Source organism: Saccopteryx leptura, chromosome 3 (genome assembly GCF_036850995.1).
Source record: "Saccopteryx leptura isolate mSacLep1 chromosome 3, mSacLep1_pri_phased_curated, whole genome shotgun sequence".
NCBI lineage: Eukaryota > Metazoa > Chordata > Mammalia > Chiroptera > Emballonuridae > Saccopteryx > Saccopteryx leptura.
This window is the reverse complement of record NC_089505.1, coordinates 56,661,318-56,685,701: the sequence shown is the minus strand read 5'-3', so window position 1 is coordinate 56,685,701 and position 24,384 is coordinate 56,661,318. Positions and strand designations below refer to the sequence as shown.

The window sequence follows — 24,384 nt, the reverse complement described above, 5'->3', positions numbered from 1 at the left end:
AAACAGTATTTATCAGAACTGCATTCACAAATAAGAGACACAGAACACCAAAGATGTGATAAGAGGTTAATGTAATAACAGTATATTTTATTCCACCCGAGAGTCATTTCCTTATTTTGTGTCAATAACTTATGAAATAATAAATTAAATTGTAAGGGCTTCTGTTTCAAAAGCTTTCTTCCTACAAGATAATGAAAATATCTTCCTGAAGTAACTTGTAAAATTTATGTATAAATGCGGAATGCTTACATTGCCTCGGTAACAAAGAGAAATGAGAGCAAAGTTTCACTGTTGCTAATTATATTACCTTCAGGAGTGACTGCAGCGGGACAAACTTCTCTGAGGAGGTCTCCTAATGTATGCAACTGCCCGTCTGTAGCCACAGGACGAAAAAGCTTCTGAATGAAAGGTCGTTCAGTTGTTGTCTTTTTGAAAAATGAAGAAAGAATTCAAACAATTAAGTCTTTGTTGCTACTAATTACAAATTAATAGAACAGAAATTTAAAGTTGGCATGAGATGACTTTGGATATAGTATAATCAGAAGTATACATCACGAATGTGGTATTATTGTCCAAAATGCTTAACATAAAGTCAAATAAATCTAGTAATGAGGAAACAATCGGACAAATTCAGAATGTGCAATACTCTGGCCTGGACTCTTCAAAAAAGTTTTCAAAGGTATTAGAAAATAACGCAAGAACAACAGAAAAACATTAAAAGAGGTTGACAAGATATAACAATTAAATACAAAAAAAAATCAAAATCAACCTTGACTAAATACTGGATTGAAGAAAATTGAAAAAAAAATCTATAAAAGACATTTTTGGAATAATTTGGGAAATGAGGAACATTATATAATTTTATTGAGTTATTGTCAGATTTTTAAGGAATTATAATGGTATTAGAGACAACATCATTAATGTTCAAAAATACACGTTCAAGCCTGACCAGGCAGTGGCATAGTGGATAGAGCGTTGTCCTGGGACGCAGAGGACCAAGGTTTGAAACTCCGAGGTTGCCGGCTTAAGCACAGACTCATCTGGCATGAGCATGGGATCACAGACATGACCCCACGGTTGCTGGCTTGAGCAAGAGATCACTGGCTCAGCTGGAGCCTGCCCCCCATTAAAGCACATATGAGAAAGTACCAATGAACAACTAAGGAACAGCAACGAAGAATTGATGCTTCTCATCTCTCTCCCTTCCTGACTCTTGCTAAGAAAAGAAAAAATAAGTTAACATTAAAGTATTTAGGGATGAGGTGCCATGATGTCTGAAACTTATTTTTAAGTGGGGAGGGGAGGGGAGAAGAGAGAGTAAATGTAGGAAAAAGTTAATTACTGGTGACTCTAGGTGAAGGGTATATATGGTCTTAGTTTAACTTCTCCGAATAGTTAAAAAATTTCAAAATAGTAGATATAGCATTTCTATTGATAATTGTTATTAGTACTATGTCATAATGAATTGCTAATAATCCCAGTGTTTCACCCACTTTAAAATTAAGTTTTGTTTTCCTACACTACCTCTACAGGAGCATGTTGATGATGGAAGCCTCACCATGGCAAAGCATGCAAGAACTCTGGAGAGAGCCAGTCTATGAACAGAAGTATTGTTTATGAGCTCTATGATCTTGCGTACAGTTTCTTTGGAAATTTGGGACATTCTCTATTTCTTAAGTTTATTGTGGAAATAATTGAAGAACCGTGCCAAGCAGAGAGCAAGTACCGTATTTTTTGCTCCATAAGACGCACTCCCCCCCTACCCAAAAGTGGAGGGGAAAATGCCTGTGTGTCTTATGGAGCAAAAAAGACGGTATTTTATTAAATATTTTAACACACCATTTGGTTCAGAATTTTTTTTTTTAATTTTCCTCCTTAAAATCCTAGGTGTGTCTTATGGTCAGGTGCGTCTTATGGAGCAAAAAATATGGTAGGTAAGTAAATAAATGGTAAAGAGAAATAAAATATCTTGCTCCCCTTAACTGTTATTTTAGTTTAAGGTGGTAGTTTTTATTTTAAACTTCCTAGAGTGAAAAATTATAAAAACTGCAAGTACTAAGAAATACCTTATATTTTATAAGAAAATGATATCAACTATCTAGCTATTAAAGATAACCCTGTTTTGTTTTATCGAAGAGGATGTATCCCTCGGACTCCTGTGACAGAGCTGTCACAGACTCGGTGGAAAGCAGCCTGGAGTGGGTGCGGCCAGGAACCTGAGACGAGCTGGGCTCGAAGGCAGCAGCGCCCCCTGCTCTGCACTGTGCGCCCAGTGGCTGCCTCGCGTCAACGTGATACCTCCAACAACACTTCTCAGGGTGTGTAACAAGTATGAGAAATACTTAGAAAATGAAAACCTTGAAATTATTAATGCATTGAATATAATGCAATTCACTGCAATAAATGAACTCTCTTTGAAAAATATGACTGATGTCCTTCAATTGAGGAAGCTGCTGCACTTTTCACACAAGGTGAAATTGAGAATATGCACAATCAAGGATTAACTATGTGAAGATAATAAAGGTTAGGGGACTTCGAGAGGAAAGAAACAAATAGGGGACTGAAGTAATAGTTTAAAATAGCCACCCCGACTTAGGGTTTTCTATCTTCCAAGCAGTGAAGAGGCTTTAAGACTTTTTAGTGAAGGAAGAGACATGATGAAAGAGGCTTTTTCTGAAGACTGATGGGAAGCAGCACTGTGGACACGACTTGGTGAAGAGGTAACATCAGGATGACCGGCGAGAGGCTGTATGAAGAGTGTAAGCCCGAGTGATGACACCTGGGACTGGAAAAGGGGGGGCAGGACTGAACCCCGGTTGTATCATCCACAGTCTGATCTGCAAATACTAAGGTTTTCAGCAAAGTCAAAGAAACCTTCAAGATCCAATTGCCACCTACCTAGTGACAAAATTTTGAGATGGCCGGCTTTCCTATAATAAAGTAATATACAGTAACTATAAAATTATAATATATAATAAAAAACTATGACAAATAGGAAAGGCCAACTAGTCTAAGCTACATTATTAAAATCCAAAAATTCTCCTCTATCCCCACTCCTAGAAAAACGACGTGTAGTCTCTCTGTTCTTTTTTTACTCTCTCCAAACTCAGAGAGGTTATAATAAAGGAATAGCTATCTTTATAATGGTGGTATTTGCTTGCAGGGAGCAGGAAGCCCCAGTGCTATTGATGTATTCTATTCTAAGTAAAGTCTGCAGAATGGTAACCAAGAAAACTCTTATGAAAGTAAAGTGCTGTTTCTCATATAACAAAAATCTTATTTTTAAAGACGAACACCCAAATACCTCAATCAAAAAATCTAATAAATATTTAACACTCATTAGTGTGCCTTAAAGAACTTACATTCTTATTCTCAAAATTTTATGATGCTAGAAAAGAGCAATTAAGTGTCTGAGTAAATCACACCAAATATTAAAAAACACTCAATTTTGGGAGTTACATTTAAAACAAAAGCCCTCCACATACAGATCATACATTCAAGTACAGAATTTCTGAAAGGCAATGGGAATTGAGGGTAAATTCATGCAAATTTCTTAAACCTAAGTTGGGGTTAGCAGAGAAGACTAAATTATGCTAGGAAGTATTTATGGGTTTTTTTTGTTTTGTTTTGTTTTTACAGAGAGAGGGATAGATAGGAACAGACAGGAACGGAGAGAAATGAGAAGCATCAATCATCAGTTTTTCTTTGCGACATCTTAGTTGTTCATTGATTGCTTTCTCATATGTGCCTTGACCGTGGGCCTTCAGCAGACCAAGTAACCCCTTGCTTGAGCCAGTGACCTTGGGTCCAAGCTGGTGAGCTTTGCTCAAACTAGATGAGCCTGTGCTCAAGCTGGCAACCTTGGGGTCTCGAACCTGGGTCCTTTGCATTGCAGTCCGACGCTCTATCCACTGCGCCACCACCTGGTCAGGTTGCTAGGGAGTATTTTAAATACTCCCGAAGTATTTTAAAAGCTGCTATCTTCCTTTTGAATATAACAAGAATTTTGAAACTACAAAAAGAACATGAATTTTTCAAAATTTGATTTAGTATACATAAAAGCAGGCAATGCTAACAATATCCATGGTAATGTGAATCCCAACTGACAGACAAGAAAGCCGCTATAACAGAAATATAGCCAATAGTACTTAATCTAGCCCTTTATTTATAAATATGCAAACGATTTCAGTGATTTCCAAGAAACAGTTTTACTCTCTCATGAGAAATAACATAATGTGGCAAAGTCATCTTTGAAACTGTCCTTGTTACTTAAAAAAATTTATATATGTTAGTTATTTCTTAAATATACCAATAAAAATATAAAATTGGGGTGCTACTAGCTGGATGTTCCCGATCTCTCCTTTAGTCACGCATCCTCACCAACGAAATAATCATTTTTTCCTATATGGAAAAGTTATATTGTTGATACTGGAAATAGAATGAACAGAATCACAACCAAATTTGTAAAACCTTTAAATCAGTAACATCCAATAATCTCACACATATTTTTTTAAACTGACAGTTTAAGAGTGACATAAATTTTTATACATGATATGTATTACAAGTACACATCAATGCAGGTTAATCATAATATTATCAGTTTTATATCTAAGAAAAAAAGTAAAGGGAAAATACAGTAAATAGGTTACCCAAATAGATTAACATTAAAGTTGATAAAACAAGAAATGCTAATTTATTTTAGCACACACTGTACGGGGCACTTTAAATAAGAGTAACAGGCACAACCACATCACTAAGATCAAGTTTGATTCTGATGAGTTACATAAAGTACATACTGCAACAAAAAATACAAGGTAGTTATTAAAGAGCATACAGGCTTTGCAGTCAAAAGAACTGGTTTGAAGTCCAGGTTCTGTCATTTATTATAGGACCACAGGCACAATTATCTAATTTTTCTGAACCTCAGTTTCCTGAACTGTAAAACAGAAGTAATTATATACATATATACACACATATATGCGTAAGTATAAATGGAGAGAATATCTACATTGCAGACTTTTTGAGGTAAGATGTATGCACAGCAAAATAAGGCTACACATCATCTTAACACATATCCTAAAACACTGATCACTATCCCCATGATCAACAGTTTTAACACTGTAATAGATATTTTAACTTAATGTAATCCCAATTTAGCACTCATTTTATTTCCTTTAAATTTCAATCTATTTTCTCTAAGTTCACTTGTCTATGAGATTCAGCTTATGTTTCTTTCTTTTTTTTCTTTTTTTTTTTACAGTGACAGAGAGAGAATCAGAGAGAAGGATAGATAGGGACAGACAGACAGGAACGAAGAGAGATGAGAAGCATCAATCATTAGTTTTTTGTTGCGACACAGTTGTTCATTGATTGCTTTCTCATATGTGCCTTGACCGTGGGGCTGCACCAGACCGAGTATCCCCTTGCTCGAGCCAGCGACCTTGGGTTTAAGCTGGTGAGCCTTGCTCAAACTAGATGAGCTAGCGCTCAAGCTGGCGACCTCGGGGTCTCGAACCTGGGTCCTCCACATCCCAGTTTAACGCTCTATCCACTGTGCCTCCACCCAGTCAGGCGAGCTTATGTTTCTAATGCATTTTCATATGGCAAGAGAAAAGAAGGCATTCATTTTAGGACTAAATTTAAAACTAGCCTAGAAATTAACAGCATAAACAAGATCCATAAAAGGAAATACTGATAAACTCGATCTCATCAAAATGGAAACAAAAAACAAACAATAAAACCACAAACAAACAAAAGAACTTCTGCTCTGCAAAAGATCATGTGAAGAAGATGAAAAGGCAAACCAGACTGGGAGAGAATATCTGAAAATCACACATCCATATAAAGAACTCTAAAAATGCAACAGTTTAAAAAAAGGCGAAGAATGACAAAATGGGCAAAAGAGGGTGAACTTCTGGACAAGATGGCAGGCGGCATAGGTAAACATGGTACTACCATCCTCCCACAACCACATGAAAATTATAACTTTACTAAACTATGGAAAAACCATCACCCAGAACCACCCAAAGTCTGGCTCAATGGAAGTCCTACAACAAGGGAACTAAAGAAGCAGCCACATCAAGACTGGTAGGAGAGGTGCAGACAAGGAACAAGCTGGTCCAACACCCATGTGCGATGGGAATTTTTTTTATTGGAAGTAATATCTTGGATGTGGAGGTTTCCCCAAGAGGAATGAGGGGTTCTAGCCCCACACCAGGCCCCAGTCCAGGGTTTCAGTGTCAGGAAGAGAAGTCCCCATAACTCTGGCTGTAAAAACCAGCGGGGATTGTAGCTGAGTGAGACACAGGGCTGCTGGAGTCTCAGGCAGTTCCTCTTCAAGGGCCCACACACAGACTTACTCAGACTCACACCCTCTGAGCTCCAGGGCTGGGGCAGCAGCTAGAAAGGCACTAGGGAAATACAGGGAAAAATTGAATTGTCTGGTCTGGCCTCAAGGCAAGGGCTGGGGGCAGTGTTCTCCCTAACAGAAGTGCTGGCAGAGTCACTGGTCCTTTTCTCGGCCCTTCCCCCATAGAAATGGCAGGCCCCATATCTGAGTCTCTATCAACCAGGCTCACTCTGTTCCCCTTGCCCTGGTAATTCTCCAAGACTCCACATCACCCAACTATGGGCCCACCTTAGCTGATTCTAGTGGTTTTTCCATATGGATGGCCTGTCTTGTCTCATGCTTCAGATTTTCATAAAATCTCTCCAATGAGAAGCATCCTCTGTGTACCCTGTACCTTTCACTAAGTGGCCCCAGGCCCACCACCAGCAGCAGCCAGCCCTGGTTCACAGGTTAGCCTCTCCTGGGTACCTGCATCCCAGCACAAGCAGCAGCCACCAGCAGATCACTTTGTAGTTCACGCCAGGTGAGCCTGGGCAGAGTGCAGACAGTGCTGACTTTGGCCTGCACCTCTCAGAAGGCTCAGGAGCCAGCATACCTGGTAGGCAGCTTCAGACCACACTGTAGCACCACTCAACTGCCTCCACAAGGGACACACTCAGGGCAGACTGGGCAGCCCCCAGAGCCCTGCTAAAGTAACTCCTATTCTGTGGAGTTGGGCCCTACACAGCTGCTCCATGGTGGTCAGTGGTCACACCCAGTTTTTACAACCCATCAGTCTGTGGGCAAATCCCTCCCACTGATGTGCCAACAGCAATAAAGGCTCAACTATAATAGGAGGGTATACACAGCCCACGTGTGTGTTGGGGAGGTATATGTGGAGTGCCTAGCTTGGGTGATCAGGGAGTCTGTGCCACTGGGCCCTATAGAGCTCCTGCTATATTAGGCCACTGTCCCAAGCCCAGGAGACATAGCAGCTCTACCTAATAAACAGAAGCAAAGAGAGGCTGCGAAAATGAGGAGACAAAGAAGCATGTCCCAAATGAAGGAACAGAAAAAACCTCCAGACAAAGAACTAAACAAAATGGAGACAAGCAATCTACTAGATACAGAATTCAAAACACTGTTATAAGCATGCTCAAGAAACTTAGTGAGAACTTTAATAGCATGAAAAAGGACATAAAAACCATAAAAAATAACCAGAAATGAAAGATACACTAACAGAAATGAAGAATAATTTACATGATGCTGAAAATCAAACCAACAATTTGGAACATAAGAAAGCAAAAAACACCCAATCAGAACAGCAAAAAGAAAAAAGAATCCCTCTCTGCAAAAATAAAGAGTGTAAGGAGCCCCTGGGACAACTTCAAGCACCAACATGAACATGACGGGATGCTGGAAGGAGAAGAGAGAGAACAAAAATTGAAAACCTATTTTAAAAAATAATGACAGAAAATTTCCCTGGTGAAGGAAATAGACATATAAATTCCGGAAGCACAGAAAGTCCCAAACAAGATGAACCCAAAGAGGCCTACACTAATTAAAAATGGTAAATCATAATTAAAATGCCAAAGGTTAAAGACAAAGAGAAAATCGTAAAAGCAGAAAGAGAAAAGAAGCTAGTTACCTAGAAGGAAACTCCCATAAGACCGTTAGCTGATTTCTCAACAGAAACTTTGCAGTTCGGAAGGGACTGTCAAGAAATATTCAAAGTGAATAAAAAGCAGGGCCTATAATCCAAGATTACTCTATCCAGCAAAGCTATCATTTAGAATCAAAGGACATATAAAGAGCTTGCCAGACAAGAAAAAACTGAGAGTTTGCCACAAAACTAGTATTACACGAAATGTTAAAAGATCTTCTTTAAGAAGGAAAAAAAAAGATAAAAAATATAAATAAAATGGCAACAAATGTCTATCAACTGAATCTAAAAAAAACAAAACAAGTGAACAAGTAGAACAGAAACAGACGCATACACAGAGAACATATTTTTTTTTTCTGAAGCTGGAAACAGGGAGAGACAGTCAGACAGACTCCCGCATGCGCCCGACCGGGATCCACCCGGCACACCCACCAGGGGCGACGCTCTGCCCACCAGGGGGCGATGCTCTGCCCATCCTGGGCGTCGCCATATTGCGACCAGAGCCACTCTAGCGCCTGAGGCAGAGGCCACAGAACCATCCCCAGCGCCCGGGCCATCTTTGCTCCAATGGAGCCTTGGCTACGGGAGGGGAAGAGAGAGACAGAGAGGAAAGCGCGGCGGAGGGGTGGAGAAGCAAATGGGCGCTTCTCCTGTGTGCCCTGGCCGGGAATCGAACCCGGGTCCTCCACACGCTAGGCCGACGCTCTACCGCTGAGCCAACCGGCCAGGGCTACACAGAGAACATTTTGACAGCTGCTAGATGGAAGGAGGTTTGAAGAGATGGGTGAAAATGAGGAAGGGATTAAGAAGTACAAGTTCGTTGTTACAGAATAGTCAGGGGAATGTAAAGTACAGCACAGGAAATATGGTCAATAATATTCTATTAACTATGTATGGTGTCAGATGGGTATGAGATTTATTGGGATGATCACTTAGCAAGTTATGTAATGTCTAATCACTAGGATGTACACCCGAAACTAATGTAATAGCCCTGGCTGGTTTGCTCAGTGGTAGAGTGTCAATCCAGCATGTGGATATCCCAAGTTCAATTCCTGGTCAGGGTACACAGGAGAAATAACCATCTGCTTCTCCACCTCTCTCTCTTCTCTATCTCTCTTCCTCTCCCGCAGCCATGGCTCTACTCACTCGAGCAAAGTTGGCCCTGAGCACTGGGGATGGCTCCATGGCCTCCGCCTCAAGCACTAAGAAGAGCTTGATTGCTGAGCAACAAAGCAACGCCTCAGATGGGCAGAGCATCGCCTCCAGTGGGCTTGCCAGGTGGATCCTGGTCAGGGTGCATGCGGGAGTCTGTCTCTGTCTTCCCTCCTCCCACTGAATAAAAAAAAAAAAGAATAAAGAAAAAAGAAAAAAAGAAACTAATACAATATTGTATGTCAACTGTAACTGAAAAATAAAAAATGGTTTAAATTAAAAAATTATGGGCAAAAGACACAGACATTTGCCCAAAACACAAAGATGGCAAATAAGCACATGAAAAAATTATTGAGACATTAGCCATCAAAAAAATGCAAATTGGCCCTGGCCGGTTGGCTCAGTGGTAGAGCGTCGGCCTGGCGTACAGAAGTCCCAGGTTCGATTCCTGGCCAGGGCACACAGGAGAAGCACCCATCTGCTTCTCCACCCTTCCCCCTCTCTGTCTCTCTCTTCCCCTCCCGCAGCCAAGGCTCCATTGGAGCGAAGATGGCCCAGGCGCTGGGGATGTCTCCTTGGCCTCTGCCCCAGACGCTAGAGTGGCTCTGGTCGCCATAGAGCGATGCCCGAGGGGCAGAGCATCACCCCCTGGCGGGCAGAGCGTCGCCCCCTGGTGGGCGTGCCGGGTGGATCCCGGTCGGGCGCATGCGGGAGTCTGTCTGTCTCTCCCTGTTTCCAGCTTCAGAAAAAAAAATGCAAATTAAAGCCACAGTGTGATAACACTACACAGTTACCAGGATGTCTCAAATAAAAACATAGTGCCCTAGTCGGATAGCTCAGTTAGAATGTCATCCTAATATGTCAAGGTTGTATATAGGTTTGAGCCAAAGAATGCATAAATACGTAGATCAACAAGTCTATGTTTATGTTTCTCTCTTTCTCTCTCTCCCTTCTTCTTTCTCTAAAATCAATAAATAAAAATTTAAAAATCCACAGTAATAACACCAAATGCTGGTGAGAATGTGGACAATGTAGTTTAGTCAGGTATTACCGATGCATTTGTAAAGTGATACTCTCTGCAAAGTGTAGTTTCTTATAAAACTAAACATGCATTATACACTTACTATATGACCTAGCAATTGTACTCTTGAGTATTCCCAGGGAAATGTATATTTATGTTCTATAACAAAACAAAAACAAGCTTGTTCATATATGTTCATGTCAGCTTTACTCATAATATCTAAAAAGTGGAAACAATCCTAATGATCAACAGGTGAACAGTTACACTATCTGTGATATATTCATACCGCTGAATACTACTCAGCAATAGTAATTTATTTACTTATTTAAAACATTTTCCCATTGATATGTAGGGGAGGAAAGAGGGAAGGAAGGAAGGAGGGAAGGAGGGAAAGCAGGGAGGAAAAGGAGAAAAGGAGGGAGAGGGAGAGAGGGAGGGAGGGAGGGAAGGAGGGAGGGAGGGAGGGAAGGAGGGCAGGAAGGGAAAGGCAGGGAGGGAAAAAGAGGAAGAGAGGGAGAAAGGGAGGGAGATGGAGGGAGAGAGAAAGAGAGAGGGAGAGGGGGAGGGAGGGAGAGGGAGAAAAGGAGAGAGAGGGAGGGAGAGAGAGAAGAAGGGAGGAAGAGAAAGGGAGGGAGAGACAGGGAGGGAGGGAGAGAGAGGAAGGGAGAGACAGGGAGGGAGGGAGGGAGAGAGAGGAAGGGAGGGAGCGATAGGGAAGGGGGGAGGGAGGAAAGGGGAAGGGGAAGGGGGAAGAAGGGAGGTGGGGAGAGAGAGGGAAGGGGAGAGAGAGAAGCATTAACTGGTTGTTCCACTTAGTTGTGCACTCATTGATTATTTCTTGTAAATGCCCTTACCAGGGATTGAACCTGCAACTTTGGTGTGCTGAGATGATGCTTTCTACACTGAGCAACCTGGCCAGGGCCAGCAACAGTAATTTTAAAACTTATTAATACATACAACAACTTGTATGAAGCTCAAAGGAATTACAATGCAGAAAAAATAGTTGAACTCAAAAGGTTACACATTGTATGATTCTGTTCATATAAATTAGTATAATGACAAAATTTTAGAAATGGAGAACATATTAGTGGTTGTCAGAGGTTAGAGCAAAAGGGAAATAAGGTAGGTGAGGTAGGAAACTGTGGGTATAAAAGGGTAACCTTTTGATGGAACAAAAGTAATGAAATATTAAGTAAAGTCTGTGGATTGTACTGATGTCAATTTCCTGGTTGTAATATTGTACTAGAGTTATAAGCGACATCGCCAATGGGGAAAACTGAGTAGAGGGTATATAGATTTTTCTGTATTACTTGTTACAACTGCATGTGAAGACTATGTTAATTCATGTAAAGCATTTAAACAATTCCTAGCACATAGTAAATGCTCAATAAGTGTTGTTACTGTTCTTATTATATGTGACTCGACACAACAAAATTTCTTAAATAGTAATATGTATTTTGTATTGAGTTTTAACATATAACACAATCTTATGAAGATACATTCATCTTGCAGTCACCCTGTCACTACATAATATCTGTGCTAATTTTGTTTTAGTCATATATATTGTATCAACATATAATATGAATTGGAAATTTTTTTTAAATGACAAATTACAGTTAGAAGGGTACAAAGCTCGCTCACTGACCATGAAGTCAATGAGCACAAGAGGAGGAAGAATCAAATCATATAGTAAAGGGAGATTCTATTCACTGAAACAAAATGATTACAAATTATGAAATATAAAAACATAAAACTTCAGAAAGAATACAGCATAAATGATGCCCAGTAGACACATAATGACTGACTGGGCAGTAAAACCTAAAAACAGTCTTCACTAGAAGGCAGGGTGAGTAAGTAGAATTATAAATGTCTTATTTATCAATAAAAAATGAAATTAGGGCCCTGGCCGGTTGGCTCAGTGGTAGAGTGTCAGCCTGGCGTGCAGGAATCCCGGGTTCGATTCCCGGCCAGGGCACACAGGAGAAGTGCCCATCTGCTTCTTCACCCCTCCCCCTCTCCTTCCTATCTCTCTCTTCCCCTCCCGCAGCTGAGGCTCCACGGGAGCAGAGTTGGCCCAGGCGCTGAGGACGGCTCCATGGCCTCTGCCTCAGGCGCTAGAATGGCCTTGGTTGCAACAGAGCAACGCCCCAGATGGGCAGAGCATCGCCCCCTGGTGGGCATGCCAGGTGGATCCTGGTCGGGCGCATGCAGGAGTCTGTCTGACTGCCTCCCCGTTTCCAACTTCAGAAAAATACAAAAAAAAAAAAAAAAAGAAGAAAAATTAGATTTATGGATTTAGTTCATTCCATAAGTACTGTACTATGTGTTTTAGAAGAACTGAATTTGGAAAAGAGATGAATTAAGAAATATCAAGATGTGAAAAAAATTGCTCTAATTTTTATACAAAAATTACTATAACTACCATAAATTGAATGGCAAGGTGTTTAAGAAAACTAGATTTTACATACAGAAAAAGTCTAATAAAATGCAAATAACTGTAAGTATGCCATCCATGCACAAAAACTATCTCCAACATTAAAAATCCCACCAATTACAAGGGCTAACAAAATCAGTGTATTTTCACTTGACAGTTATAAATCAACAAACTAAGTTTACTATAGTTGAAAAGCTTTACATAATAAGTAGTAAAAGTTTCATTAATATGAAAATGGTGACAATGATGAATACCAAACTTCTCTTACAGATCCTTAAAGAAAACAAAACCACAATAGTTTACTTTTGAAAATCATGTAGTTGCTGATACTCCATTAATAGTGGTGACAGGCATTACAAGGATATAAAAATAAATAAATTGCAATGTAGAGTATTTTATTTATTTCATCCCTATGCTAAAAAAAAGATTTGAGATTTCTTATAATAAAAACATGCATATAACAAAAACTATTAACACATACACAGCGTAGATAGAATTCTCCCATTTCTCTTATATGTGGAATCTAAAATTAAAGTCAAACAAACAAAAAACAGCCAAGCTCAGAGATACAGACAGTAAAATGGTGCTTGGGGAGGGAAGGGTGAACTATTTTGTTTGTTTCAACAAATTGAAAAAAAAAATTAAAAATGCCTAATGTTACTGCATGCAGCCTACACTATGAAATGGAATTGGTTGGGGATAGACTGGAGAACTGGGGAGTCCCTTTGTTTACTTGAGAAACAGTGAGGACATAACTTGTATAGGGGCAAAGAAAATGGAAAGAGTAAATGTAAGGGATGTGGATAAATGATGTCACCTGAAAACAAATGTTTGACTCATTCATTTGTTCACTCTTACTTCCATCAGTCTCTTCTATTGTATCAAGTACTTGTTAGAGGTAGTCAGCAAAAAAATGAGTGGAGTTTCTGCCCTCACAAAGCTCTCTGACCAGCTCTAATAGCTCCTTTAATCTAGCAACTTAAAAATGAGTCCCACTCCCTAAGAGTTCACAGCCCCCATCCAGAACCACATCCTTTCAAACTCTTTCTGCTTCCTAGCCTGTTCTCAAACGGCTCAGTTTCTTACTTTCACATCTGACTTTCTTGACTATTGGTCCCACCTTGGCAGCACTCCAGCTCTCATCTGTGGCTTCACTTCTTAGATTCACTTCCTACTTCCTACTCTGGGTTAGGGCTGATTTCATATGCTTTGGGTAAATTCTTGCCAAGTACAGTCAAGCCCTGTGGTCTTTGCAACTAGGCACAGTCCTTATGGCTACCTCCCGTGCCCCAAATAGCCCAGATCCAGGCACTCAAGAGTCCTGTCATTAAAAAACAACAAAATAAGAATTATCCCAATAGTAGTAACCTGGTTCAGGGCATCTGACTAATGACCAGAGAGGACAGAGGTAAATTATATCATACATCTTCATTCATTAAACTTTATTGAGCACTTTTTAGGACAGGGGTTGGGAACCTATGGCTCGTGAGCCAGATGTGGCTCTTTTGATGGCTGCATCTGGCTCGCAGACAAATCTTTAATAAAAAAATAATAATAACGTTAAAAATTTAAAACATTCTCATGTATTACAATCCATTCATTTCCTACTGCTCATGTTCATGGTTGCGAGTGGCTGGAGCCAATCACAGCTGTCCTCCGGGACAACACCAAATTTTTATTAGATAATGCGTAATGTACATGGGTCGTTGTATGGCTCTCACAGAATTACATTTTAAGGCCCTGGCCGGTTTGCTCGTGGTAGAGCGTCGGCCTGGCATGCAGAAGTCCCAGGTTCGATTCCCAGCCAGGGCACACAGGAGAGGCGCCCATCTGCTTCTCCACCCCTCCCCCTCTCCTTCCTCTCTGTCTCTCTCTTCTTCTCCCACAGCCGAGGTTCCATTGGAGCAAAAGATGGCCCGGGCGCTGGGGATGGCTCCTTGGCCTCTGCCCCAGGCGCTAGAGTGCAACAGAGCAACGGCCCAGATGGGCAGAGCATCGCCCTCTGGTGGGCATGCCGGGTGGATCCCAGTCGGGCGCATGTGGGAGTTTGTCTGACTGCCTCCCGTTTCCAGCTTCAGAAAAATACAAAAAAAAAAAAAAAAAAAAAAAAAGAATTACATTTTAAAATATGTGATGTTCATGGCTCTCTCAGCTAAAGAGGTTCCCAACCCCTGTTTTAGGATATCACTGTGCTAGGGGATACAAAGATAAATAAAGCACAAGTAAATGAATAATTGTAATGTAGTGCTCAGTTATAACAGAAATATGCACAAAATGGGATGAGAGAAAATTGAAAAGCTGAAGCACAAAATTAATTCTGGATGTTTTGGCAGCTACAGCAAAACCAAAAATAAACCCCTCAAACCATAACTGGTTACCTAATTTCATTTTCTATGAGTGGAAGATGTACCAGTAGGTACAAAGTAAAATAAAGGTAAAAGTGTGGTGAAATGTAATGTATCATAATAGTAAGAAGTTTCAAAAGAGGATGAAAACAAAGGAGGGAATACAGGAGGTCTTCAATATTCGAAACTGAAATAGACTCTCTCTCTCTCTCTCTCTCTCTCTATATATATATATATATAAAGATTTTATTTATTGATTTTACAGAGAGAGGCCTGGGCAGTGGGGATGGGGAGCGAGAAGTGCGGTTGCTTCACTTTAGTTGTTCATTGCTTGCTTGTTGCTGTCATATGTGCACTGACTGGGAGAGCCCAGGGTTTTGAACTAGTGACCTCAGTGTTCCAGGGCGATGCTCTATCCACTGCGTTACCACAGACCAGGCAAAAAAAAAAAAAGTATTTTTTTAAATAGAGAAAGAGATAAGGTCTTTGAGACATAGTTTAGTGCCAATCTTGCCCTTTCCTAAGTCCCCGCCCGAGTCAAGTATTCGGGGGCAGCTGGAATACAATGGTACCTGTGAGAAATTAGTGGATAAGGGGAGAAAAGTGGGCTAAGAATTTAGCAGGTAGACCTTGTAATGCCAAATGTAGTGGGATTAGGGAAGGTTGTAATCCTAACTCACAATACAACTGACTGTATACCTACAGCAAATGACTTCAATCTCTGAGAGTCTGTTTTTGAATTTCAAAATGGGAATAATATATATCTTAAATGACTGCTATGATAATTAAACAAGATGACATCCATAAAACATCTTATGCAACAGGAACTTAACAATGATTAGTTCTTTGCATTCCTCCCTTTTAAACCACTGTTAAGTGTGAAAACAAAGAAAGGTGACACTATTTAGTCTCTTTAGAATCACTAACAAAGAGAATAAAAAATATTTGGTATTCAACCATTGGTTCCCTTTGAAGTCTTAATTCAAATAAATATGTGGCATAAATAAAAACAGGGGTTTACACAGGATATGCTCCCAGACTTTACCAACAATGGCACATGATATGTGCTTCAAACTGTCACATGCATATTTGGCCTAAGAGATATTCATGCATGTCTAATTCTGCATCACATGCTTTTCAAAAGAAGCCTCATATTAAAATTAGCTTAAGAATATACACAATTTTAATACCTCATTAAGTAAAAAGAACAGACCATTTTCAAATGAATGCTTTCAGACCTTTACAGTAAACAGTCCTTCTGGTGGTGGGAAGTGGGGAAGCGGGAGCGGGGGCAGTCTGGGCCACTGCATCAGACTGCTTGTATCCTTCATGTAGGCAAAGAGGAGACTTGAAAATAAGCACTTTCTGTAGTTGTGCTACAGAGTCTGAAGTCCACTTTTAATATTACTGACAACTCCAAAAAAATAATAATTAACATTTGAAAAGCTGTCATTATTATAGTCAGGGACACTTAATCCTCAAAGCAGTAGTGTTTTAATTGAGACTATGATTAAACGAAAGCACCCATCAGAATTATATCCACACATCTGGTTTGAAGTTTATGTTTTGTCTTATTTAAATTGTTATATTTATTATAATTCTGTCTAGACAATGTCAAATGTACTGTCACATAAATAGTTAAGGCAAATTTTCTTCAAATACAGGCAACAGACTATGTCTTCATATCCTTTCATTGAATAATGTGTAGCAGAGAAGCAGCATTTTCCTTTTGGTCAAGACTGAGATCAATTTGGTACTGTTTATGAGGCAAATTATAAAACAAGTTACATTGCTTTCAATTTTTTTATATGAAATTATTAGTAGAGTGGCCAAATGAGAAGCTTCCTATAAAAGTGTTAGATTGGTGTTTTTATTAATAATTATCTAACTTTTAAGATTTCTCCAAAAAAGATTTCAAAATCATACCAAGGGAATTAGTTTAAATTTCATTATCTATAAGAGCTTTAAAATATCTTTGCTAATTTTTTGAAAACCCACTAAAAATGTAAGCTAATATAGTAGTAATATAATTAATAAATTGTTTTCTATTGAAGAATTAAAGGACATCTTTGCAAATGGACGATTTTTATCTTTATAGTATACTCATATAAAACAATTAAGCAGTACTTTCAAAACGTACAAATCAAAGTAGCAAGAAGAAACACCTGACTAAAAGAGGTTGTGAGGACCTCAGAACTGAAATTCTGTTCTCTTGACGTCAAGTGTCTTATGCACTAGAAACGTGCATAAGAAGCTCTATGAAGATCCCCAGTCCTCTGAGCATGGTATGGTCTGTGGGTATTACAGTGAATGTGACGTAAAGTGTATAGTATAAGAATATTGGTAATTGTTTCTGACACAAATATTGGCCTTGGATTTGGCAATGGTTTCTTAGATATGACAACCCAAAAGTACAAACAACCAAAAAAACAAAAAGCTGGACTTCATAAAAACTAAATTATCTCTGTACTTCAAAGGATATCATCAAGAAAAGCAGAAAATCCACAGTATGGGAGAAAATATTTGCAAATGATATATCTGTTGAGGAATTAGTATCCAGAATATATAAAGAACTTTTACAACTCAATAATATAAAGACAACACAATTAAAAAAAGAGCACAGGATTTAAAGATATTTCTCCTATGATATAAAAATGGCCAGTAAGCACATGAAAAGATGTTTAATTAGTAATTAGGGAAGTACAAACCAAAACCAAAATGATAGGCCCCTTCATACTGACTAAGATGGCTATAATTAAAATGATAGTAAATAACAAGTATTGGCAAGAATGTGGACAAGTTGGAATCCTCATACAATGCTGATGAGAATGTAAAATGGTGCAGAAACTTTGGAAAACAATCTGGCAGGTGCACAAAAGATTAAACCAACTATCATGGTTAACGCTTTTTTACAATAACCCAGTATTTCCACTTCTAAGTATCTACCCAAGAGAACTGAAAATATATGTCCACACAAAAGTTTGTATATTAATGTCCACAGCAGCACTTACTCATACTGTAGCCAAAAGGTAGAAACACTCCAAATGCCCCATCAATTGTTAAATGGAAAAACAAAAGGTGTTGTCTCCATACAATGGATTATTACCTGGCAATAAAAGTGAATGAACTGAGATACTCCACAACACTGATGAACCATGGAAATGTAAAGCAAGTGAAAGAAGCCAGATAGAAAAGCCATATATTATAAGATTCCTTTTTACACAAAATGTTCAGAAGAGGCAAATCCACAGAGATAGAAAGTAGATTAGCAGTTGCCATGGGCTGGAGGGAAGGGGGAATGAAGAGTGACGGCTAATAGGTAGGGTTTCTTTTGGGGGTGATGAAAATGTTCTGGAATTACAGTAGGTCCTCTAATGTTATTGCATTATAACACTGATGAGATGGTGGAGGAACTAAAATCTTCTTTATATCAATTAACCTATGGTAAAATTGGTTTTGTTATACGCTGTTTCACTTAGTCACAGAACCTATAAAATATATTGTTCACAAAAATTAGGGGATATTTTAAAATGAATATGAAGCTATAAAATATCCCCTAATTTTTGTGAGCAGTGTACATTAAATGAGGATCTACTGTATATAGCAGTGATGGTTGCACCAACTCAGTAAATATTCTAAAAAAAAAAAAATCACCGAAAAGTACACTTTAAAAGGGTGAACTTTATGGTATCAAACTTATGCCTTGATAAAGCTGTTATTAAAGATTTTTTTTTAATTTTATTTATTGATTTTTAGAGAGAGAGGAGTGAGAGAGAGAGAGAGAGAGAGAGAGAGAGAAGGGGGGAGGAGCTGGAAGCATCAACTCCCATATGTGCCTTGACCAGGCAAGCCCAAGGTTTCGAACCGGCAACCTCAAGTGTTCCAGGTCGACGCTTTATCCCACTGCACCACCACAGGTCAGGCAATAAAGCTGTTATTAAAAAGTAAATGTAGCCTGACCAGGCGGTGGCACAGTTGGATAAAGCATCAGTCTGGGACACTGAGGACCCAGGTTTGCAACCCTGAGATGGCTGACTTGAGTATGGGCTCATCGGCTAGTGTGGGGTCACCTGCTCATTGAGCGTGGGATCATAGACATGACCCCATGGTGGCTAGTTTGAGCCCAAAGGTTGCTGGCTGGAGCAAAGGATCACCAGCTCAGCTATAGCCCCCTGGTCAAGGCACATATGAGAAAGCAATTGATGAACAACTAAGGTGCCACAACTATGAGTTGGTGCTTCTCACCTCTCTCCCTTCCTGTCTGTCTCTGTCTGCCTCCCCGCACCCCCTACCCCTTTCTCTCACTTAAAAAAAAAAAAAAAAAAGTAAATGTAAGTAGCCTTGGCTGGATAGCTCGAGACTGTCCTGAAGTGCAGAGGCTGCAGGTTTGATCCCTGGTCAGGGCACATACAGGAACAGATCGATGCTCCAGTCTCTCTCCCCCCCTTCTTTTCTTACTAAATCAATATATAAACGTGAAAAAAGAAAGCAGCAAATGTAAGTGGAAAGTCCTCATGCGGGCGGTGGTGGGAGGGCTTCTGCACTGACAGCCCAGGTTCATTGCAGACTGATTTATAAACTCGCTATGTATTTTTGTTTCTTCCATTTCTAAAAAACAATAATTATAATTTTTTTAACATCTTTAAATTTTTTTGGAGGTCAAAAGCTCCCAAACAATAAGGATCAGAACATTATTCCTATTCTCATCAATTAAAAATAAATTACAGGTTTTTCTTTAAGAAGTTGTATAGGTTAAGAGCAGCGTCCAGAAATGATATGGTTGCAGGTTCAATCTCTGGTCAGGGCACACACGGGAAGCAATCAATGAATGCACGACTGAGAGGAACAACAAATGAATGCTTGCTTCCCTTTCCCCTCCCTTCTCTCTCCCTTTCTGTCTCTAAAAAAAACAAAACAAAACAGAAAAATTAACCTCTGGCCGGACAGCTTGGTTGGTCGGAGTGTTCTCCCAGGGTGCGGAGGTTGTTAGCTGATTCCCCGGGTCAGGGCACATACAGCAGCAGCTCCATGTTCCTGTCTCTCTGTCCCGGCCCCACCCCCCTCTCTCAAAAAAACAGTAAGTTGTACGTATAGCAATTTTAAAGCTGTCTGCGGGAATTAAATAACTTTGCCTTAATTGTTCAGCAAAATACATTTAAAATTCATGTTCTGACATTTAAAATGAAGCCAAAAAGTTTTCAAATTACAGAATGCTATCTTTAAATGGGGAAGGTTTAATAAAATAGATGCAGAATTTAATAATAAGAAGTAATCTATCTTACCAAACACAGTGTCTGGATCATAAAAAAAAAGTCTTTATAAGCTGCTGCCCAGGTTGGAGGCTCATTATGTCTACTGTTTCTGAGCTTTCCCAGAACACTCCCGACCATTCAGGATAGCAGGGGACTCCTCATCTTCCCACTTCACTTCCTTCTTTCCTAGCTTGGAAGCTCCGATTCCCACCCACACTGCTGTGACCCGAATGGGGAGGACAGACTCTGCAGTAAGAGGAACTCTTCCTCTTGCAGATTCTTGAGTTGGAATCCGGAATGATACAGGAACAATACTACAGATGCAGTTAGGGTTTACAGTACTGATACTATATTCAGTTTTATTATTAATTACATGGCCTATCCTAGAAATTTTATTACTTTTAATACAAGTCCCTAGCTCAATAAAAAATCTGATTTTTTTATCACAGTATATGAAGAGAGGGCAGTCTACAAAATTCAAAGTAGGCAGATGTAGCCCAACAGCATTTTATTTCAAGATAACATCGCCAATTCAGCATGTTAAATTAAGTTGCTTTTCCCTAACAGAACTTTTAAAATAGCATACAAATGTTGTTTTTAGAACACTTAAGAGGTGATTTTTAAATGGGGTTTTAAGAGAATTGTATACATCAAAGATTAATTCTTGTGTAATTTAAGTGACAGTTTATGCATCTGTGAAAAGGAAGACTGTGGTGAGGGGGCTGAACAAGAAGCATTCTGCTCCAAAGAATTCATTAGCAAAAGAGGACACAGTGTGGCTAAAAGCTATAATCACTGAGCTATTTTAAAGTCCTCTTAGGAACCAGGTCTTAAAAGATGATAAACTAGGCCTTATAGTTATCTGACAAACAACAAAATGAGTGAAAGAGTGTGGTATTCTAACTTAAAACATAGTGTTTTACTGTTCCAAAAACAGCATCATTATTCCCCAGAATTAATTATAATGAAAAGAAACCCTTCCTTATTACACAGAATGATTACAATAATATTTAATGCGAATGCTGTTAGAACATCCAAAGCAATAAAACTATTCATTTACGTGGGCTTTGGTGAGGAAGGCATGGAAGGGCTAAGTTTTAAAAACTTTAAAATGATAATGTAGGGAGAAAGGAAATTTGTTAGTTCTGCTCCATTTAGGTTTCCTCAAACAATGTAGAAACCAAAGTTCAAGTTACACTTTGATGTGTAGCTCCTTTTGAAAGCTACTCTACCCTGTTTTATATGAAGCACCTGTAGCTAAAATGAACACCTAGTGAAGAGTATGGATGCTGCATTACAGAAGCAGACGTCAGAACTGTCCCAAGCCGATTCTAAGTTACTTTAAACATGTACATACACAGAGTCAGATATTAGCTATGGCTTACTTCTTAGAAGTAACAGATAATTACCCTTGTCATGATGAAAAGGATTTTAAATGTAAGCTAATAGAAGTATTTTTTCCTTTAGCAAAGCCCTGCTTTTAAAAGTAAACTTCAAAACTTTAATTAAAATAGGAAATACTTTACTATGTAGTAAAAACACTCTTCAGGTTAGTGAGGCAGAGGAGAGGTGGGACAGAAAGATGAAAAAAAAAGGCAAAAAAGAAAAAAGGGAGAGGAAGACGAAAGGATAGAAGTGCCTACTGAAATATAATCCCTTCAAATTTTAAACTAACAGAAGAAATTCTTTCCTTTCACATGAAATAACTAACGTTTCCTTTTATCTATGCTTTAAAAAATTTACACAAAATGTTAAGCACTACACTGGATTTCTGAGTCTTTAACTTTAAAAATAATTCTACTTCATTAATTATGTTAATTTTCTACATTTAAATGTAATTTCCATTTACAATGTGTTGAGGCCAGTCTAATATAGTGAAAAACATGGTTAAATGAAGTTCAATAATAAGTAACACACATTTGTTTGATTTCTCAAAGTTTCGTGCACATTAACTCAACCACATATACTAAAATACAAATCACCCATCAATGAACTCAATATTTATTTGAAACCTTCAGCTTACTAATCCATATGATTTCATGACTGATACAATTTTAATTATGTTTTGTATGTAATTGTGTCACAACATATGCATGCAGACAGGTGACTTTCATGAAAAGAGTACACCCAAGGTAGAAATGTGGTCTACTCAAATATGGTTTCCAAATGTAGATCTAATTCTGTTGAACTTAATTACGATCAGACTCATCATTCCACTGATAGAGACCTCTCTCAACCCCTACCCCCTCAGCAATACACTCAAACAGTGGCCCTTTGAACCAGCATTGACCCTCCTTTAAATTTATAGCCTTTTTTGAAGCAGACCTTTGAGAGATACATCCTGTTTAAGACAAGATATACAGTACTCTATAAAATGCTCCTAAGGCATCAAAGTAAGATAATACAATTAAATGTTTAAACTAGGCTATATTTCTTAACTGAGAATTAACATTTTTATATATCATAATCTGCAAAAGAAGCAACTTGCCTAAAGATTGCAGGAGTTTCAAATATGTGTATCAAAATCTGTATCTATAATAATAATATAATTGATAATTCACACATCAATATATCTCTCTATATATATATCTATATTTCTATCATCTCTTCAGTACTTGTCTTTTTATTATAAACAATCTGTATGAAGCACAAAAACAGAAGTATTATATAACCCACCACAAAACCTAAAAAATTAAAACAAAACAAACCAAGTATGACCCAACTGCTAAGACATATATTTCATCAAAGTGCATGATACTAGAATATGAAATGTCAAATATCCAGAATCAGGTCATAAATAAAGACTAGAATATTGGCTTTTGTATTTTTAATTGGTGTTTCCTTCTAATATTCCTAATCATCCTATATATTACCTACTTGAAATTATTATCAAGTAGTTATTTTTGAAGTATGAGTAATTAGACCAAAGGCAACTCTCGTATTTACCCAAAAGAAGGAACCACTACTAAGAATCAGAGCCTAGTAATTCTGTTCGTAACAGACAGGTGTTCTGAGTTCTGGCATGTTATATGAAAATCATTTATGAGAAGAACAGAAAAAAAATCAGAAGGTAGTTTTCACTATTGGAATAGATAAATGATTAAGCAAATTTTCATATACCATGAAATTGTCAATAGAATAAATGACCACCTTAACCCAGCAGCATTACTGGATATTGGTATTCTCAGAGACAAAAGGGACTGGAAAAAAAAAAATGTGAGTGACAAAAGGAAACCAATCTGGGTCTTAGAGATCTTTCTAAATAGTAATTTGAAGGAATGAACATTCTTTGTATGGAACTAAGCTTAGGCTTGCAACCACCAAAACCTTATTAGGCTAGCAGGAAGTTAGGAAGCTAAAATCCAGGTCAGGGAGAGTTAAGGAAAGATGGGAAGACTGAGTCAATCACTAAAGCAGCAGCAAGACTGGCTGATTGTCCTAAGGTATAGATTATCTCTGGCATGTATTACCAGGGTTGACAATTCTTCCAAGAACCTCAAGCATTAACTGTAATCTGAGGTGCCTGAAGAAAAGGTAATAAACTAAGAAGTAAACTTAATTGAATATTTTCTTAAAAGAGTTATATATTAAGACTGTATTTTGTGATACAAATACTATTGAGTACTTAGGTATAAACAGCTGTTATCATTATAGATAACAGTTATAACTTTTAAAGCCATCTCACATTTTACCTAAATTTTTGTTAAATTTCAAGTTAAACAACTGGAGCCTTAAATCATTATTACTGTACCTACTCATGGTCTCAAAGAGGTGAAATTATCAAAAGCAGAGAATTAGAAAGAAAATATATGCCAATAACAGACAGGTTAATTTTTGTACACACTAGAATACTATAAAAAACACTAAGCGTCTTACTACAATCAAGAATGTATTTGTGGAGAAAGCTAAAAATAATAATTTATAGTGAACTAATTAAGACCATGTTATGATAATCCATCTCTTTTAAATGAAGTATTTAATAATTTGGCTTCTAATATTACCCCATAGTACTACATGCTTAAGAATGGGGAGTAAAGTTCATTCTATTTCTAAGTTTGAGAGTTCATGTTTTAATGTGATAGCTAAAAATTGCTTAATTGGTAATTAGAAGAAAATTCTGTAAATAAAAGAGAAACAAAACCATGTAAGTTTAGATATTTGCTTCCATCACCTTCCACCAAGGGCAGAA

The 24,384-nt window shown here is 38.4% G+C and overlaps 1 protein-coding gene across 4 annotated transcripts in view; it reads right to left on the bottom strand.

The window, feature by feature from the left end:
- Positions 1 to 24,384, bottom strand: part of ATG5 (autophagy related 5) — a 157,765-nt gene that overhangs the window by 20,988 nt on the left and 112,393 nt on the right. For 3 of the 4 annotated variants that reach the window (XM_066373560.1, XM_066373562.1, XM_066373561.1), the window contains exon 7: positions 308 to 425. In XM_066373560.1, coding sequence (XP_066229657.1) covers positions 308 to 425 — 118 coding nt within the window. Of the gene's footprint in view, positions 1 to 307; positions 426 to 24,384 lie in introns of those variants that run through there. The other variant, XM_066373563.1, reaches the window with a different exon arrangement.